General features: G+C 43.5%; 1 protein-coding gene across 2 annotated transcripts in view; it reads left to right on the forward strand.

The window, feature by feature from the left end:
* Positions 1-550: 550 nt before the first annotated feature.
* GRIA3 (glutamate ionotropic receptor AMPA type subunit 3) overlaps positions 551-20,694 on the forward strand; it is a 144,568-nt gene continuing 124,424 nt past the window's right edge. For both annotated transcript variants that reach the window (XM_082061564.1, XM_082061563.1), the window contains exons 1-2: positions 551-836; positions 1,662-1,820. In XM_082061564.1, the coding sequence (XP_081917690.1) occupies positions 746-836; positions 1,662-1,820 (250 nt within the window). In that variant the 5' untranslated portion in view covers positions 551-745. The remainder of the gene's footprint in view (positions 837-1,661; positions 1,821-20,694) is intronic.

Consider the following 20,694-nt stretch of genomic DNA (forward strand, 5'->3'; position numbering starts at 1 on the left):
GGCCCCAGCCCTCATGGAGCCTCTCGCCCGCGGCCCCGAGGCGCCCCTGATGCCTTTCGGCCCCCGCGCCGCCCGCCTTCCCCGCCGCCGGGCGCGGGCAGGACCCCGGCCGCATCCCCCGCACCCCGCCCGCTCTCCCTCCCTCCTCTCCCGGCTCGGCTCGGCTCCCCGCCCCTCCCCCGGCCGCAGCCCGGCGCACGCACCGCACTCGCACCGCACTCGCACACACGCCGAGGCGATGCGGCTTTAAAGGGGCCAGCTGCAGCCCCGGGCCGGCCCACGCCAGGCCGCCGAGCTGCCTCCCACCGCAGCCCCGAGCGCTGCCGCCGCGGCCGGGAGACGCCAGCGCCGGGGCTGGGCGGGCGGGCCGAGCCGAGCGGTTGCCAGCCCGCCTCACGCCAAGTTTGATCGATAACCCCCTCCCGGCCCGGGCGGAGCAGCCTCGCCGGCTCCCGCTACCCACCATCTTTGGGGGAAGTCCCTGCGCTGGGGGGGGCTGCTGGAGACGGGGGGAGAGAGGCAAGCTCGCAGCCAGTGAGCCCTCCCAGGCTGGGGTGAAGACAAGAGGAGAGGGATTTGGGGAAGAAAAAAAAAAAAAAAAAAAAGGAAGAAAGGAGGGGAACCATCCCTGCCACTACCTCCGCCAGCATCGCCACCACCATTGACACTACTCCGAGTCTCCAGTTGCGCCCATGCCTGTGCCGCCAGTTTCGTTTTAGGGGCTGAACCGCAGGGGCTGAAGAAAATGGGGCAGAACGCACCCCGGACCCTCCTGCTGCTGCTGGCGGGGCTGCTGGGGGAGGCTCTGGCGGGGTTCCCCAACACCATCAGTATAGGTAAGTCCCCGCCGCGACACCGCGACCCGCTCCTGCCCCGCGCCAGCCCGGGGGAAGTTGTGTAGACGGGGAGCGGGGGGGGCCCGGCGGCTTTCGGGGCGAGCCCCGCTCCGGCTCCTTCCCGTGGTTGCGAGCGACAGGCAGAAGCGGTGCCCGGGCTGCTGGGGCGGCTGCGAGCCGTGCCCGGGCTGCCGCGCTGTCCGTGCGCCGGGGGATTCGCTCCGTGCCCCTGCGGAATCGCGCCCCGAAGCAGCGCATCCCATGTAGCGAATAACGTGAGAGAGTAACGGCGTGAATCTGTAGCGACGTGCCCGAAACCTGGGGCCGAACGAGCCGCAAGGCTGAGGGCAGGCGAGTGGAACTTGGGTTTTTTTCGCCTGCCTTCCCCTTGGAGCAGCGCTCAGCCGTGCGTGTGCTCCAGCAGACCGTCTGAAACCGCACGTTTGCCACGCCGCACACATCCGTGTCCTTAGCACAGAACTCCACGCAGACCTTATCTGGGTAGTCTGGAGATGGTTTAGGAGCCACAGTTCCCTACGTTAGGCTCTGTGTGGGCATCCATGTAGTACTGGCCTGCAGCTCCCAGTGACTCCCAGTAGCTCAGGGGGCACCTGGATGGGATGTGTGGCTTTAAAACCCTAACTTTGGACTTGGAGTATGTATTTCATGTGCGAGCTCTGTCAGGATTATGTGCTCAGGCTCAGCATGCTCCTGTTCATTCTGAGACGTGCAGCATGCAAATGTAACTTATTGCCACTGTTTCTCCTCAAAATTCATTCTGAAATACCTTTTCCTTTTTTCCTTTATTTTTTTTTTCCATGCTAGGTGGACTTTTCATGAGGAACACTGTTCAGGAGCACAGTGCATTTCGATTTGCTGTGCAGTTATACAACACAAACCAAAATACCACAGAAAAGCCCTTCCATTTGAACTATCACGTAGATCACTTGGACTCTTCCAACAGTTTTTCAGTGACAAATGCTTGTAAGTAAATACATACTTTTTTTAAAAAAAAATATATATTTATATGTTATCTATCTTTACATTCAATTTCTTCCTGGTAGCCTCGAGTTCTTGTTCATACGATATAGTGCAACAAATGTGTGTACTGACATGAGGTTTAGTAGATCTGCAGCATTCTATGGTTGAATAATACCTTAGGGAAAGTTCTCTCACTACTTGTTTTCACCCCTTTAGTTTTGTTTTGCAGAAAAACAACCATGTTATTTATATAGCAGTGCTGTGTAGCTGTGATCAGTGAGTTGCCGCTGAAGTAGCATCCCTCTTCTGTGGAGGCTACAAGCTCACCCGTGAAACAGCATCATTTGCAAATAATACCATGTAGGAATGAAACAAAACCAGCAGTTTACAAGTGACCTTGAGGGAGCAAAGCTAGGAGGGCTTACTGGGTTATTTTCTTACAGTGAAGGTCCTGTTAAGAGCTGAGGAGACTGAACTGACAAACACCGTTAGAGCTGAGGGGAGAGAAAATGGAATCAGAATGCTCAGCGTTATGAGAAATAGCTCTGCACAAGCAGTGTGTATGTACAGTTTGAGTCTTTCTTAACAGAAGCAGCAAAATAGAACTTTGAGTAGTGTTAATGTGGTGCTAAAAAGCAAAATCTCATTCTGAAAGACTCGTGCGTGTTCTGCATTTAAAAACGCAGTCCTTTACCAACAGTGGTGCCTGAATATGTGTTTTACTGATGTGTCCAAATTCAGTTTTATACAGTTTTTATTGTAAACATTTAAAAATGAATGGAGTTTTCTTGCGAGGTAGTTGCATGCCCTTTGCAGTATAGAGAAATACGTCTGTACATGATCTAAAGGACCTCTGAATGCAATATGCTAACTTTGTTAGGAGCAGGATTCCTGTTTGTTCGTATGCTTATAGTATAACATATTCAAAGAGGAAGCATAGTAGTAAAATAATGAAGTATTAGAGTACAGAAAACTAGTATCTCTTGCTGTAAAACAGTTTTATGTTTTGAATATCTTATTCCTTTAATTTTTTATTTGTTAGGGATAGGGTGGTTCTTATAATCCTCTCCCACACTGTATAACCGGCAGGCTGGACGAGTAGATATTTTATTCTTCTAAGATTTCATGTATTTTCTGAGAAAGCTGATGGTTAGAAAATATAGAATAAGGAAATATTTGGACAAATTTTGGATTGATATTCTAACATATCCCCCATGTGACTGCTTCTTGCTAGTGCAGCATTACACTTTTTAAAGGGCTTTGAATTAGGATCTTTAAAACTTTTGCAGGGGGCTAATTATGTACTATCCAATAAAAATATTAGGTAAAGTAGAAAAAATGGTAAATAAAAGCGTCTGTACTTTGCATCTTATTTTACTAATCCTATCCAGCCTCAAGAGCTCTTACAACAAACATCAGACTATTAATCCCTAATCAGTGTAATCCCTTCAAGAGGCTGTATCTCAGACATAGTTTCCTAAATATCAATTATATGGATTTAAACTAAATACATTAAACTGCTTGGGTGATTAATTATTAATTGTTTTTGAAAAGTTCTACCAGAACTTCTTTACAGATCCCAGAAAGCCAAGTGAACCTTGTGCAGAGGCAGTCAATGGATTTTTTTTAGTCACTGTGCTTCTCATCTTCTGACATCTAACGATTTTTGTCATTGCTTAGTGAAAGCTGTGGCGATTTTAGTAAGATGAGATGGTTTTCTGTAGCATAGGGCTGCGTGTTCTGACACACATATTACCACTGTAGTAAAACTGGGAAAACTTAAATCTCTGGAGAAACTGTAGACCAGAGAATACCAACCTACAGTAACCTATTTAAAAATAGAAGATGTGAAGAAAGAAACAGAAGAAAGAAAATGAAAAGGTGACCTTGTCCATAGCTATGTCAACCATCTGGTAATACTGTTGTTGGGAAAAGAATACGGCGAGTCCAAGTCACAGGTCATATAGGTCTCAGTTGTTCAAAATGAAAAAAAAAAAAAAAGAACAGTTTCTCTTTTTGGATCTGGAAGCAATTATCTTTGAAAGTCAGAATGCTCATACGTACCAATGCATTAGGATGGACTAATAGCTCCTCACGCTACCTGGTAACATGTAAAACATTCTGCCCTAAGTACCCTTAATCACATCCTCGCTTCCCACGGGGGTGACAGGTAATCGCAGGGTGCTGCTGGACCCACGCAGGAATTCTTTCCATAACGTTTTTACTTCTCTTGGAGATAAGCATAAATTGTCTCCAGTGCTGTCACACAGCCGTTCGATCGATATTTGCAATTGGCAGGGATCCACAGCAGAGAAACCTGCAGTGACTCTGATGCCGTCACTGGAGAGGGAGCCTGGGGCTGACTTTGTGGTGGGATGGGGAAAGGAACTGAGGGGAAATCAGAGAAAGTAGCATGTGTAGCTTGAGCCTAGTGCCTGTGCTAGTCAGGATCCAAAATGTGGTACTTTTCTTTCTCCTTTGCGTTAATTTCTCTGCTAGTGGCAGTAGTGAGTGTTCATGTGTGCAGGGATTGAGGGGGGCTCTGCTCAGGGGAGACTTATGTTCTTACTGTACAGCTGCACATCTTGCTTGGTGCAATCTGCTGCATTCCAGAGGCAGGAGGAAAAAAGCTCTTCTGAAGTATCCTCATGAGCCAGAGATAAAGAGCCCACCTCTGGTAGGACTGATTTGGCAATACCCCAACATGGGAACAAACTTGTTTAGAAACAAAAGAAAATTCCTACCCTAAGCCCCTCCCTCTGATTCCTTTTTCAGTTAAATGGTGCATAATCTGATTCATGTACATGTATTCCCTGCTTCACTGCTAGCACTGAGCCCCTCTCTGTATATTTAATTTACATGCATGCATACAGTATTCATCCACTCTGTATTTATCTGCCTACCTGTTTATTTAATAGAGAGAAAATGCAAACACAGATGAAAATTCCCGTGTATTTAAAGGCAAATTGAAGTTTATCAGTTGGCTCCGGGGCAGGGGAGGGGGGTTTATTGCATCTTTTAAAATATGCAGCTTTTTGCCATCAGAAAAAGCAAAGGAAGAAAGTAAACTTGACCTGTGAATGAATAAAATCAAGTAAAATGTAGATGTTATATTTTCTTCCAAAATGCTCATGTAGGGAGTGAGCTGGCTTTTTCAGAGTAATACAACAACTCAAATGTATAAATTCATCACTGAAGTGTCTTTCAGGCTTTTCTTATAACCTCTGATGAAGGATGTTAGTATTAATGTTGAATTATGCGTACGGTTCTGTAGATCATATTCCCTGGAAATAACCCGCGTATGTCTTTCTGCTCTGCACTTGTAGTGCACTATACTAACACTGCTCCAGCCTCTGCAGTGTCAGCTCATTAGCACACAGATCTCATATTCCCTCTCTGCACTGTCATTGCAAAAAATTGCTGTTGTACACCTTTACAGCCAACAAACGTGCACTTGCATTACGTACAGTTTTCAAGAAATATTTACTAAAGTAAACTCAACCTTATAAATAGTCTCCATGGAATTTCTCAAAAGCAAGCATTAGCTTTCATTAAAATCTGTTGATCATGTAATGATGGTGATGGGATGCATACGGGTGGAAAGGGGCTGTGATTGCAGAATCTAATTAATCTACAGGCAGATTCCCTCTCCCAGCTAAACCTAACCTATCAGCTGCAAATTCTTGTCCTGTTAATTTTTCTGAGTGATTTCTCATAAATCTTCTGAACGCAGAAGGCTTTTTATATTTACCAAATGTTGATGTGTAGTGTTTTTTCCACAGCCACTCGTTCTTTAAGGGACTAAGATAGAATGACGTGCTTACCTTAAGTTGCTAAAATCCTGGAAGTGATCAGACACTTTGTTGAGGGGGTCTGATTTCAGAAAATTTTCTTGAGCATCCTTGCAGCGCATGTGTTTAATCTTTGAAATTCAGCTTGGAAGACTTTAATGGGAAAAGTGCCTGTTTCTTGCTGTGAGAACATTGCAGCAAATGATACCACAGGGGTAGTAGCAGACAATGTTTCCAGTTTAACTGCATTCCTCCCTTTCCTAAGCACAGGTGCATATACATATACATATATGTATACTCACAGGCATAGTCACTTGCACACGTGCACGCACACACACTTTTTCCTTAGGTGCTGCTCAGCATTTCTTCTTGCCAGTGGGCAGATAATTTGCTTCCCTTGCATCTGTGTACTCTGTGGCCAGCTGGCAAAGGACGCTGACGCTGGAAGTGGTCATCTCCCTTCTGCTGGAAGCATCAGCATGTCTCACTGACAACCCTGCCAAGTGTGAGCTCTGTGCGGGTGGTTTTGTGAGTAGAGACCACAGGGTAGATGTCTCACTCTCCCGATAAGGAACACAGTGTGGTTTCTCCCAGCATTCTGTGGTAAAGCACCTGGAAATGTGCTTTCTACACAACTCTGTTCGTTATAGATCCCTGAAAATGCTGCGGAGTGTGCTTGAGTGTTGTGTGTTACTGCTGCGTGACAACCAGCTGGCTTTAGTTGAGGGGCCAAAGCTTTGGCAGTGTTGGGGTGGGGTGAAAGGTGAAGGGTATTCTCCAGCTGAAGTTTGTTTCCACTTTGTGGCAGAGGAGATGGTTAGTCATGAAGCTGGATGTGATCGTGTTAGCAGAAGGAACCATGTTGCTTTCAAGTATATTTTGTTATTTTAAAAATTAATGTTAAAATAAGCTGACTCTCCTTTCTCTCCTCCTCTGCTACATACATAGCATTTCCATATTTAGTTGTTAGGGTTCCATTTAACTCACACAGTAGAGATGGGTAAAAAAATCTCACATGAACGGACACATTTTTGAGAAACTCTGAATTCGCCAAATGAGCAAAGAGTAAAGCATGATGAAGAGCGCCATTTACTTGTTCAGTTTCTGAAAGGTTTTGTGCAAATGCAGGGTGAAATTGTTCACTTTGCCTATGTAGCACTGGGCCTGGAGACCCATGAGACTATTGGCATGGCTTGGAGAGCGGCTGATGAACTGTACATTCCAGTGAAATGTGCAGCAGCTGTACTGTGTCTCTAGGAGGAAACGGAGATGCCATGGTGGGAAACAAGAGTGTGACAGTGGCTGTTAACAGCAACAGAAACGCACAGGTTTGCTGAAGGCTGGCTCGGGAGCTTGCCCAAGAACCACAGAAAACAGTGGGCTTGTTTCCTCCGGGTTCGTGGTGTTCGGCGTCGGGAGGTGGGAGGCCGCCCTGCTGCCAGCGTGGGACTGTTATGCAAGAAGGTGTGAAATGACGGAGCTGTGTCCTTAATGATTCTTTATTGTCACCATCCAGCGATCTGACATTTTTCCATTTAAGGTACATGCTTTGTCATTACTGATTTTGGAACGCTAATTTTGATTTAGTTAGAATACGTTAATTTTTAAAGCAGCAACAGTTTGATTTCATAGCTCGATTTCAAACCAAGCCAGACCATATAATTGAAAACTCCTATTCATTTGTTGTGAGAAAGATATTTATGTTGAATTCGTATTTGGCCTCTAAGTTGCAGCCTGAGATGAGTTCTTTCCATGGTGCTGTAAGGTGCAGATCGCTGGGAGGCTGTGGCCTCCTTTCTAAGGGAGCCTAAAAGCTCTACCTGTTGTCGCCAAGTTTGCTATACAGGGGCTTGTACGTCCACTGGAACAATTGCGGCAATCTAAAAATAGAAATATAAAAATGATTGATCTAGATCAAACCAGTTTCTGTGAAACTGTGTGATGATCACTGCAGTGAAGCAATTTCCAGATTTCATTCATAGGGATTCTTTTTCTTCTAAATGTGTATGTGTTATGTTTCCCAGCAGAGCTGTGCTTGCCTCCGTTGTATCACCTGCTTTGTATCAGTGTTGATTTTCAGAATATCAGATACTCTAGAAGCCTCAAACTTGGAATCAATATGGAGTGATCTGGTGGGGACTCAGAAGCAGGCACTCGTGTTTGGCTGGTTGTAGTCGCTGCAGCGTGGACACTAATAACTATCATCACAGTGATGCCCACAGGACGGACTCTGGCCTGACTGTATCAGGGAGTTTGGAGATACTTCTGTAGCACCAGACATGTGGAGTTCATTTATCAGTGCATAGCTATATGTGAAACATTCAAAGGCAGCATGTGCTTTTTTAGTTGATCTCACCAGGATGTAATTATTAGGGGTAAAACTATCGTATGTACACAGAGCAAGAGAGAAGCTGGTGATAAGGTTTCTGTGTGAAGAGGAAGAGTGAACGTAGAAAGGAGTTAATGTCAGTGAGTCCACCTACCATATTCCTGCATATCCTTCTGGTGTCTAAGGCACCAGGGCTGTTTTATCATCCTAACCGCTTCTAAAATAGCGAGTGAGAGCGTGCAACCCTCGCACACACCTGCACAGGAGGCACAGGAGCCCTCGTTCACAGGGATCAACCCGCAGGGACTCCACGCTGCCAATAACCTGCCCAGGCGCTTGTAGAAAGCGTGAATTGCTCTCCCAGCACTGGAAACAGCCCAGCTGAGCACTCTTCTGCGGGAATAGAGAGACCTGTCTGGTCACTTGCGTGTAATTATTTTGCTTGACTATTTGGACATTTCAGATATACTGGAAGTTTCTTGTTTGTTTTTTTTTTTCAAATGCAATTTGCAACATGTTCGCTTTCAGATCACTTGCAAGTTAAGTGATTGCCTTTGGATGCTTGGTTCTGCCCTTTTGTTGGGCTTGTATTTGTTGGAGTTTATTCAAATGTGGTGTTTGAAATTCTGATCAAGGATTTAAAAAAACAAATCAGGGCTGCATGGTGACTTCACTGTCTGGAGTCCTTTTTAATACAAGAACCATCTTTAAAATGATAGGCAGATATCTGGGAAAGGTATATCTACTCTTTGATGGTATATAGTCCATGCATACTTACTTTGTTCCACGTATATTTTGTTATTTTCACACCTCTTTTTCCTGGACTGATGTGTGTAATGGTGCCTGCTGATTTCTTCATCCGTGGTTTTGTCATCAAGCATTTGGGCCCAGCCCATGTGGTAAAGGGACAGAACTTGGGAAATTGTGGAGTCTTCTGATGGTTCTTAGCATGCTTTGGAGTAAGTCAGTTTGTACTTTTGATAGCACAGTTTTGCTATGTTTTATACAAGGGTAATACAATTTCCCTGTATCAGGCAGGTATTGCAGGGCTGTTTGCAGTGAAAAACATGGAGACCTTTGGCTAACAGTGCCTTTTTCATTGTATTAGTCAATTCTCCCCTTATATACCAAAACAACACAGCCTACTCTTCATACTTCTGTAAAAGAAATTGGAATTAGCACTTGGTAATTTGCTGTCCTTGCCTGAAGACGACGTACGTTCCCACTGATGGACCTAGGAGAACATGTGTCGCAGCTGTACAGCAAACCAATCTATCACTTGACAAAGGAGAAATTTTCAGCTTTTTTACCTGAAATAAGCAAAGCTGTTGAAAAGAAAGCAAGTTTAGTATTGGAAGTTCCTACACAGCCTGGATCTTTTTTGTAAGTATGGTCCTCACTTTGACAGGACAGCTTGTGCCCAGTTCTCACCTACCTGACCCGCACCCAAGCTGCTTGTGCGACTGCTGGGAGAAGAACCATTGTCACTGGAAGCAGTGCTGCCTGTTGCTTTCTCCTGGTGAGGTCTTTAGAACGTGCTGGAATAGGGACCTCACCTCACAGCTTTTTCATGAACTGCTGCCTTCCTGATTTCTTTGATTTCTGTTTCAGAGGTCTTAGTCCCAAACAGGTGCTGCAGCCCACCCTGTGAATGTGGGTCAGGTCTTGCAAATCGCAGGTTTGCTGCATCATGACACACACCTTTAGTGGTCTTTGTACCCTGCTGTGCGTGCTGAGCTCTTTAAAACTTTTCGGTGGTTGTCACTGTTGTCGTTACTTGTCTTTTTCTTCTGAGGGAGAGATGGGTTGTGTAGAAATGGTAATTAATAAGTGTTTTCAGGTAATGAACTTTCCATAGCCTCTCTACAGCAGAACATGGTAAGATGATGTTTTTTACTGATTACAGGAGTTTTGTCTTCTCAGGCTTTACCACTTGTGTCACCAAGTTTGGATTCTAATGAAGTCTGATAGTCAGAAAGCTCAGGTTCATGTGCATTCTTTTTTTTTTTCCAGTAGTTAGATGAGAGCTAATTAGCGTCCATTGATTTGCAAAGGACTGACCCAGTGTCTAACCCTGCATTGAATTGGAAGTGTTGGGGGGATTCTAAATTGTCTAGCAAGTTTAATGTACTTGGCCATCTTTCTCCAAAGTGTCTGTGCAGTGGTCAGGTGGCATCTCCAGAGCGAGTTTGTGGCTATCGTGGTGAATTTCAAAAGGAGTTGGACCTACGGAAAGGCTGAATGTGTGAGAAGTCAGCATAGTATCTGCTGTCCCATTTTGAATTTCCATTTTAAAACATTGCTTTTTGTGACTTCTTGATGAACATAAAATAATACTAAAGAGAAAAAATATATGTGATCATCCTATGCCAGCTAATCCCATTTCTCTCCTATTTCAGCCACGTCAGCAGAGTGATTCTTGTGACTAATGGTAGTTTTCATATATTTATATTGAATGCTTCGGCCAGCTCAGGCCGAGTTCCTGCATAGAACCATTATCTCATTGCTGTTCTGTGCATCCCAGAAATGGATCGTGTACCCCGGAACACCATGCTGCATGGCTTCAAAAACGCATGATTGGAAATGATGGGAGCTGTATGACTTGCTAATCTTTCCTTTCAGATGTGGTTCCAAAGAGGTTTTAAAGGTTAGATGGGGATCAACCAGAAAACCAGAGAATTAAAAATAAAAGCCTTTTAAATAATGTCAGACTTCAAAAAACTGACTTGTTTTCAGTTGAAGCCAGTTTTTTAGTTTTGGAAATGATGATTGCTGGGTTTTGCACTTTTTTTTTTTGGTCTTAACTGAAACACTTTGTTGAAGCCTGAGTTAGCCAGATGTTTCTGCAGACATGAATCTGCCTTTGTCAATGTAAAAGCACCTGTTCTGCCCAATTTTTATAATGACTTATAGATGATGAGTGTGAAAAAGAAAATGTGTGTTTTGGAAGAAGCTGTCTGCATTTTTCAGGGTGTACAGTTCAAGCCGCTTGTGATGGATTTTATGGATGGACAGTTTTTGTTAGTTAAAGTACGTATTGCATGTCTTTCCACACTGAGACAACTTACTTTATTACTATTATTATTATTAGAGGCAGTGAGATAAGCCCAAAATTTATCAAAATGAGACCAGTTAACCCTTCTCAAGTTTGCTACTACTGCAGTTTGGTGCTCGAGGTGCAGAAGTTGCCTCGTTTAAAGCATGAAGCCGTATAGCTTAACTACATACAGAGGGTAGTAAATGTAGTGATGGTTTCCACAACCACAGTGTCCTGTTGCAAAGATGTGCATTCATATGTATCAGATGTGCTTTACTGCCAGTTGTTTTGTGTTAAATAACACAAATAGAAACTGCAAGCAGTAATACGTACTTGTGCATATCTGCAATGACCACTGGGACCTAAATGTTTTAGTGCTTCATTGTTCTACCCTAACAGAAAGAAAAGAAAAATCAAACTTCTTTGTATCTCATTAGGTAAATATGGGCAGTCAAGATATATAATGGAGTCTTCCTCTGATCTGATTTACACCAGGGTAAACTTGAAATGACTCTGTAGGAGTTTGAAGGAGTGAAGCCAGTAAAGCGTAAAACCGGAGTGGTCCCTCGTGGGGTGTTTTTGGCTTTGAGCCTCTGGATAAGTGGGGGATGCGGGTCCAGCAGCGCTCCTCTCCTCCAGGACTACCCAGGTTGTCCAGGCTCATGAGTTCAGCAGCTAACTGAATATTCCCTTGTGTAGCATCACACATATTTCCTCTTGGAACTTTGGGAAATTTAACAAAACATTCACGTTCAGCAGCAATAAGTGTCCCTTTATAAATGATGCTGGGTATCTCAGAAGTATCTGTAATAGACTGTGTAGAGCAGAATCTGCCAAGGAAAGATTTTGTTTTTCAATTGAAATAAAATAGTGTAAATCAAATAGTCTCCAGTGGAAAGTGCTGACCTTGCTTTTAGCAGGAGTCACTTATACAATCCCTACTTTCAGATATTCATTTTTCTTTTTTCCTTTCCCCCCCATATACGTATTTTTGTAGCTGTGAACCTTTCACTACTTTTCTCTGTTTCTCTCTGCATCAGTTTATAGATTTTGTAATTCTTGTGTGAATAGAGGCTGTGCGACATTAAAAACCGTAGGCTCTTCTGTGAGATTTAACTCATTGTATCTCGTACCTGCTTGTGTGAAGAGTGATAGTCCTGGTTGAAAAACATGACACCTTTTTCTTAGTCACTCCAGAGGGCAGTTCAGGAACAGATCTGTGGCAAAACAGGGTCTTTTGCCTGAAGCATAAAGCTAACATTTTAACGTATCTTCATCTGTAAAAACACCCTGTTATTTTTCGTGAATAGTGAACCTATTGTGGGTAGCGATGCTGCTAACTCCTGCATCCTGGTCAGGTTCCAGCTTGGATCGTTATCAACATAAATCAGTTATTCTCCTGGAAGCTTTATTCAGATAAATTATCTGCACTTCCTGTCTTTAATTCTTATTGTGTTGCTCTGCAGTGCTAGCCCCTGTTTCACATAGGATGCATTTGAGATTTGAGATTTGAGTTGAGGCAATCGCTGTATGCACTGGAGGATACAATTTGGTATTAAAGTATAGTTTCCTTGCAGGCTTTCCTGAAAAGATTTTATGCTTCCTTGATAATGTCTGGAGATTCTCCGTGTTAATAAGAATTGTTTTGTTAATTGGTTGCAGAATCTGCTGCTGTGGAGTAGCTTGCTTTAATCAGGATCTTCACATGAATTTAAAACTGCATCTTTCTGGACAAAATTGCAAGTAGCATTAATATGATTCCTCCTTTCTACTACGTGGTCTCTAAAAATGCTTATATCAGCCCTGTGTATTTCTTGTGTATGCAGGGTTGGATTCAATCTGTTGCAACATTATCTCTAAGGGGATTAAAATCTTCTTGGAAATAATCAAAATCAATTATTAATTTATTTTCAAGAAGCCTCGGTGAAGCCGTGTGTGAAATATGAATCTATCATTTGAGTTTCTCAGAAATTCAGCTGTGTAATACTGTGCATGTGGAATATACTTGCAAAAAGTGTCAGAAAGCTCCAAAGACAGGAGACCATGTTGTGCAAAATGGGTGTGGGAAGGGTAGTAGTAGTTTAAGATTCTCCCCTGCTGTCCTGCCTGCTTCATTCTTGGATGAAAGATGCTGTAGAAGTGTAGAGCATTAAGATCAAACCTCCTGGATGATCAGGACTGTGACTTTGTTCTGCATGCCGGAGAAGGGCCCGCGGTTCAGAGGCCGCTCGCTGCCTCCTGCGCTGCGCCCACCAGCAAAGAGTCAATTAGTGCCCACAGCAGGAGCGCAGCTCCGGCCTCCACCTACAGCTGCTCACCAACGCTCTCTCCTTATGGACTTCAGCTTATTAGCAGCGCATGCTGTTACTTCCTTATTTATCTGAATCCAAGAAAGTTTATTTTACCTCTTTAGCCATCCTCCTAACTAATTTGTTTGGGGTGTTTATTTGTGACTGAGTCCAACTTCAGATCTCTAAGAGAAGTGTACCACATTGTGCTCTGATAATTACAGTCAAGTGTGAGGAGACCTATTGCCAATATAGAACAAAAAATAGTAGCTTCAAAATATTGACGATCAAAGCAATAAAGATGTGCAGCTTGATAGGTTCACCCATTCTTAAAAGCTGGCTTTTCTCAATGAACGTTCTGCAAATGATTTTACTTTAACAATATAATAATAGAATTGTGGAATAATCAAGGCTTTCATTTTAAAACAGCCACTGGCTTTCTGTTTGCAAAGGCAACTTCCACAGTACAGCCTGTCCCATTTCACAGAGGTGTGGAGGCACCAGCTGGGTTGAGAGCATCCTGTTTGTCCACTGGAGAGCGAGTGTTCTTCTGCAGAACTCGGTACCATTAATAGTTTTTCTGTTGGCCATTATGCCAAAACATCCCACTGAAATGCTTTCTTGGTGTGGATGGCTGTGCAGATTGTTTTTCATATTATAATAGCAGTAAGCTATTACATGTATGCATGTAAATTGGATGATGCTAGGATATAAATTTCCTGAGAAACAGGCTTTGAGACTGAAAAGTGATTGTTTATGGCTATAGACCGAACAACATGACTTTTTAAACCTGGTTCGTGTATTGGGTTTGTATGGCATGGTTTTGTTAGCAGGGGGGATATGGAGGTGTCTTCCGAGAAGCTGCCAGAAGCTTCTTCCCTGTCTGACAGAGCCAGTGCCAACTGACTCCAAGATGGACCTGCCGCTGGGCAAGGCCGAGCCTGTCAGTGATGGTGGTAGCGCCTCTGGGATAATGTAGTTAAAAAGGGAGAAAAACAGCTGCAAAACAGCAGTTGCAGCTGGAGAGAGGAGTGAGAACACGTGAGAGGAAGAACTCTGCAGACAGCTGGGTCAGTGCAGGAGGGCAGGAGCTGCGCCGGGTGCTGGAGCAGAGGTTCCCCTCAGCCTGCGGTGCAGCCCGTGGTGAGGAGCACGTTGGAGCAGGGGAAGAGTCTGAGGAGGAGGGAGCAGCAGAGACAACGTGTGATTAACTGACCACAATCCCCATTGCCCGTCCTCTGTACTACTTGTGGGGGGAGGTAGAGAAATCGAGAGTGAAGTTGAGCCTGGGAAGAAGGGAGGGGTGGGGGGAAGGTGTTTTAAAATTTGGGTTTGTTTCTCATCATCCTACTCTGATTTGATTGGCAATACATTGAATTAATTTCCCCAAGTTGAGGCTGTTTTGCCCGTGATGGTAATTGCCAAGTGATCTTTCCCTGCCCTTCTCTCAACCCAACAATTTTCTCTCCCCTGTCCAGCTGAGGAGGTGAGTGATAAAGTGGCTTTGGGCACCTGGTGTGTAGCCAAGGTCAAACCACCGCAGTCCAGCAGCATTTTGGTGACCTGGACGTGAGCACATAAGCTGTTGATTCCTGCTCAGTAGTCTAGCAGGTATTTCTGTAGAGCTCATCTGATGGAGTTTCTTTGGAACATTGCACTCCGTGTGAAGGAGCTGAGCTGATGACTTTGGCTCCCATTCCTGGTATCCACAAGGAAGAAGTTGCAGCAGCCTGGTGGTGTAGTGAGCTCTCTGCAGCCATGTCTCGCGGCAGCACGAATCCCGCCTGGAAGCAAAAGAGTGCCAGCCTCTGGGTGCTTGGGAGAGCTGAGCATTCCTGTGTTTTCCCTGGAGCACACACCAGGCATCTTGTGACTCGTAACTGGTTAAATACAGTAGAAAACCTGATAATAATTGCTAGTGGTTGGGAGATGTTCCTGCAGGAGCAGAGCTCAGGGCCGGTGACCGCCAGGCTGCAGGCGGGGCGGCCGGGGTTTGCCGTGCGCACCCGCAGCCCAGCCGGGCTGCCAGGGACAGGCACTTCACAGAAATTGCATCTTTTTCTCACTCTGGTGCTTTGGAAGTTCTCTTTGCAATGTGTACTATGCAGAGATGTGGTGTTTTTCCCTTTAGTCAGCTATCTACTCCTTTTCCTCGGTTCTTGCCTTGCTTTGATAGATAGGAGCAGATAGACCATATTTTTTTTTAAAAAAAAAAGCGCTACTTCGCTTCCCAGATAGAGCGAACAGGCCTGTGTGAATGGCACCTTCTGTTCCTTGTCTGCCTGGGTTCACCTCGCACCCACCCGCCTCAGTGTCAGTCTCGTTACCGCTGCGTTTGCTTCACTCTCAAAAACTCTTTAGAGTGGGCAGGTTTCACACGGAAGTAGTTAAAAATCCCTGACTCGCTCACATTTCCCCAGAAGTGGCATTAGTTATTCCCAGGGTAGGTTTACTCAGATCGCTGGAGCTTCCCGTGAGTCCAGTTTGGCTTGTGCGATGGTTACAAATCCCTGCGATGGTGCGAGTTTCCCGCAGAGCTGGGACTGCTGTAGCGCTGGAGGATCCTAGTGCTCTGCGTGGAGCCTGTATGTAAACACAGGAACAGCGTGAATGAAAAGCCAACAGTATAATTCTTCAGCATTTCTTCAGTGCGTTTTGCACTGACACAAGATTTCTGCAGCTCCCAGTGATGAACCCCCTAAAACAAATGGCTGAGATTAGTATTATTTATAGATAAGCACAGAGATCATTCATTCCTCTCAAGCTGTTTATTTTTGGGCAGCCCAGTGAAACTGATGAAACTGCCAGTTGTCTGAAATGCTACTGCCAGTTGTTTGAATGAACAGTATTGATTATAGTTACAGGACTATTCATCTCATACTGGCACACGTACAATACATGTATTATAAAAATGTTGCCTCTGTTGACAGGAAATGATACACTGAATTATATGTCCTTATAGGTGGTGCATACATAGGCTTTTCTTAATCCTAATTCAGAAGTATTAAAACTTACTCGCAGGAACACAGAATAGGGTGTCAGACTCTGAAGAGTGTTATAGTACCTTCGTTAGAAACAACCAGTTAACAGATTTATGTTGAAATGAGCTGACACAATGAAACCCCAACGGGTACTAACTGGTTCAAACAATTTTCTGCTGTGGAGGTGGAGAAAATTTTATTTTATTAAATGAGGAAAGGATTTCCTGGAAGATGCAGATACAAAAGAGACCATTTAAATCTCTTCTATTACCACACTTTCATTTTAAAATCAAATAAAACCTTGAGGCAAGCCCTGTTTGCAGTGCATACAGCAGTAGTCTTCTGGCTTCATAGCAAATACCTTCGTCTTTCTGATTTTTTTATTTAAAAAAATGGCAGTCATGCAGTGATTGTGTTCGTCTACACTTTCCCTCCAAAGTTTTCCATCCTTCATTCTGTCGCTTACTTAATGGTGCGGATCCCTCTTGCCTGGGTTGCTCCATCACATCGGCTTTTGCTGTGGGATTCACTGGAGGGAAGCTCAGCAGATGGTCCTTTGGCGGCAGCTTCTGTCCTGTCATTGGAACAGTCTGTTGTTCTAACTCAAAATGAGTTAGAACAAACCGCAGAAGTTGAAATTAATGAAACATAGTTATAGCTATGTTTTTATTGTGTTCCACTGCAGTTGCATCAGGGATTAAATGCACATCTCCTGTTTGTGCAGCAACATCTGCTTATATCAATGACAACAATTTTAAAATTATATGTACAGCAGCATCATTGTGTAATATTACTGTAGTCAGTGATGTTTCTTGATAAGCTACACAACAGTATGATTGCTTGATTCCTGAGGAGAGTCTCACAAAGGTGAGTTAAGTTTTACAAGGTGAGATGAATTTCTCACTTGCTTCCCCTGTTCTCCCAAAACTGATATTCAGAGATAGGCCTTTTAGGGGAAGAATTTAATGATCTCACGTTTCCCACATCATTGGCTCTAACTAACTGGCTGTGCTTCGGATCCTCTTCTTCATTTGGGAAGTCTGGGTGGACTCTAGATACAATGTTTTTAGAAAGAAACTTCAGAATGCGACTGCAGCTCTGTATGGCGTGATGAGTTTCATTTATTGGCTTGACCCAGCAAATTTATTTTGCTGAGCTGAAGTCATGAAAATCCTAGATATTGTACTTATTTGCATTTGTTTGAACTGTCCTTTTGGTAAAAGAAAATATTTTTATTGTGACCATTTGATGGTTTCTCTTTATTCCCTAGTAATATACTCCATGTTATGTTTTTATTCGAAGTTAATGGTGTGATAGCAGGGTGGTTTTTTTCTTGGAGAATGGATTGGGGGGCTGGAATTGGGGAAGGAAAGGACCAAGTAAGTGACGGGAAACCTCAGCTTAGCAAAGATCCAGAGGCAAGAGAGTTAAATTGTGCTTCTTTCTAAGATGTGAAATTGCTTGAAAGTACTCTCTTCTAGGGCACAACCCTGGTGCGTTTGCTGGTGCTGTTCTGAAAGATTTTCAGTTACTGTATCATGGGTAGATTTTATGGAAGGGAGGTTTTCTTTCTGAAGAACAGAGATTAAATCACACTTGCTTCTTTTGGAAGTAGGGTGTACTGTATATCCATGTATTCACGGCTACAAAATTACCCTGCTTCTATCAATCTCTCTTTCTGTTCCCATAGTCCCTCAACCAAGCAAGAGGACAAACTCAGAGCGTTTAATTCCTCCAGAGTAAAGAGGAGGCTCCTATCCGCTGGCCACCATCTCAATCCGTGTAAAACCTGAGAATTTTGATGGGATGAAAGATTTTTATTGAACATAGATTAAACCAGAAAACAATTCCAAAGGTTCTGTGCTTAACGAGACACTGTGAATTTATGGGTTACATCTACTCTGTGTGAAATTGCCTTTCCTGCTGTCTTTGCTCATAGCACCAACCTGACTGTCATTGGGATAAACCAGAGGGAAAAAAACATTTCTTCTTCTTTTTTTCTCATTTATTTTTACAAGGAGCAGGAGTTTCTGACTTGTTGCAGGATTGCATCGCTGTGGTTGTTATTCCTAGCACTTTCTGTCTTCATTTTTTATACAGTAACAAGAAAAAGAGAAAGGACTGCATATAGAAGTATGCTGTTAAATCCATAAAAAATTTTGAGAGTGCTGGGCTGAGTGCAAGGCCTTGAAAATGGTCTGTAAAAACTGACTTTGTATCCAGCCGAGGATGGAATAGGTACGTTGAAGAGGATGAGAAAAGGAAGCTGGGATAATATCAATTTACTACTTGAACAAAGGAAAATAAACTGTTCCAATACAGCTGCTCAAATCCTGGTTGCTTTCCTTAATAGGTCATCTTCAATAGGATTTAATTTAGGAGTAGTTGCAATAAGCTATGGAAAACTGGAGAGCCAGGAAGGGGCGGATTTTGTTTGGTTTTAAGTTATTTTGTTGGGTACAAAATAATCTGGGAATTTTCAGTTCTTGGAGTTTGTGATTTGGTGAATTTGATGTGGTTTCTGTAGGTCTCAAGATTTCTTGAAATACTGGACTGACAGTACTTAACTAAAGCTGGGGACAGCCTGCCTGCCTTTGCTTTTCTGGCATAATTTTGCAGACTTTTCTTGGTTTAGTGGGAAACTATAAAGGTCGGTAGCTTGCTATATATCCACACAGTAACTTCAGGGTTCACATGCTCCTGACCAGAAAGGGTGTTATAAGTGTATTACTGTAATGAGAAAGATGAGAAACAAATTGGAATATTTTTAAATGTTTCACATTTCCTTACTGCAGATTCAACAGTGAGTTTAGCCCCAGAGGCAAAGAACGGCATAATGGAGGGACTTGAATGTCTGGGGTTTTTTTATAGGTGATCTCTGTAGCATAGGAGGTGAGAAATATTGTCTGGGCTTCTTTGGGAAGCTTGGAAGAGCTGATGAATTCATCAGTCCTTTTTGTGCAGCTCTACTGGAGGATTTAAATCTTCGTGTCTTCAATTTATTAAATTATTATGAGAAAGTCATTCTATTGTTATCAAATTCATTTTTCTTATGCAAGTTTCTATGCTATTTTTGTTATAGAAAGGTATTGTCTCACTGATAACATTGCCAGTGGGAAGGAGGGCTTGGACTGGCTCATGTAAGTGGAAAATGTACAGAGAAAATCAGAGTACAAAGAATTCTTCTGTGCCTATAACTGACATTTCTTGGAAAATGATGTCTCTTATGCCTTCTCTTATAGTCTGGAGAGACACTTCATTTAGTCCATTAATCTATCTGAAAAGCTTTATTACCTGAGTTCACCAAATAAATCTGTTCCAAGTCCTACAGAATTTTCAAGTCCAAAAGGATCTGTTGATGGGCCGCTTTGAAAAGTTTGACACTGTCAGGATGTCTGTTCAAAAATCAGGTTAGGAAAATTCAGTAACAGTAGCCCAACATTAGCTCTGTATGATGTATTAATTTAAACAAATAGACACATTATCATAATTGCTTCTGTTGTCTGCTATTTTGATAGGCAGTATAGAATTACATAAGATCTGTGTGTGTGTGTGTGTGTGTGTGTGTGTGTGTGGAGACAGATTTCCTGGTTTTGAACCTAAATTTGTGATGAGCGGATTTTTGCTGAGTGACGTGAATGCTTCTCTTGGTGAGTGTTACACTAGTTTTAACAAAAGTTAAAATTCAGCATCATTAATCTATAAAACCAGCAAGATATTGTGAATTAATTTATAAGAAATGAGTGAAGCAGAAATTTTGTTGATGTTTGGTAGGACACAAATATGTTGACTTTAAGGCATTATTTACAGTCTCTAACTGGAGTCACATATCAGTTTCTATTCTGATGTACACAGCGAGCTGCTTTTTTTTTAAGCCTATTTAAAAGGGAGCTGAAAAATGAATCGCGTTCATCACTTTCATGAAGCAGTTCCTCCCGTGGTCACATCTGTGCAGAAGGGCTTCCCGGCCTGCAGAGCCTGGTGGTGTCACCCAGGACTGTCCCCGCGGTTCTCCCCAGTTTGCAGTCTCTTGGAAAGACCCTTCCTGTCCTCAGTGCAGTTCTGTTGACCTCCCAGCACAGGTGATGCTGCACATGAGGGATGACCAGCGATGGGGACAGGCCTACAGGGTGACGGTGGTTTTCTGGAAAGTGCTCGTTCTGCAGAGCTGTGGCAGTGGTGCTGCCAGGTGGAAGCCTTCATTGACACCATAAACTGCATTGCCACCTCTCGCCCCAAATGCTCCAATTCAGCTGTCTGGTGCTGGCAGATCAACTGTAGTGACTACTGCCACAGAGATACACGCTGCCATTTGGAGGCTGTATACCCCAGCTTTGTACTGATCTGGGTGTTGTGCAGTTGTGTTTGAGACACTGGTCAGACTCTTCTGCTTGTTCCTTGGCTGAATGATAACCCCAAACCTCTTTCTCAGAGGTTTTTGGTTTAAACTG

This window comes from Streptopelia decaocto, assembly GCF_964273445.1.
Source record: "Streptopelia decaocto genome assembly, chromosome: 10".
NCBI lineage: Eukaryota > Metazoa > Chordata > Aves > Columbiformes > Columbidae > Streptopelia > Streptopelia decaocto.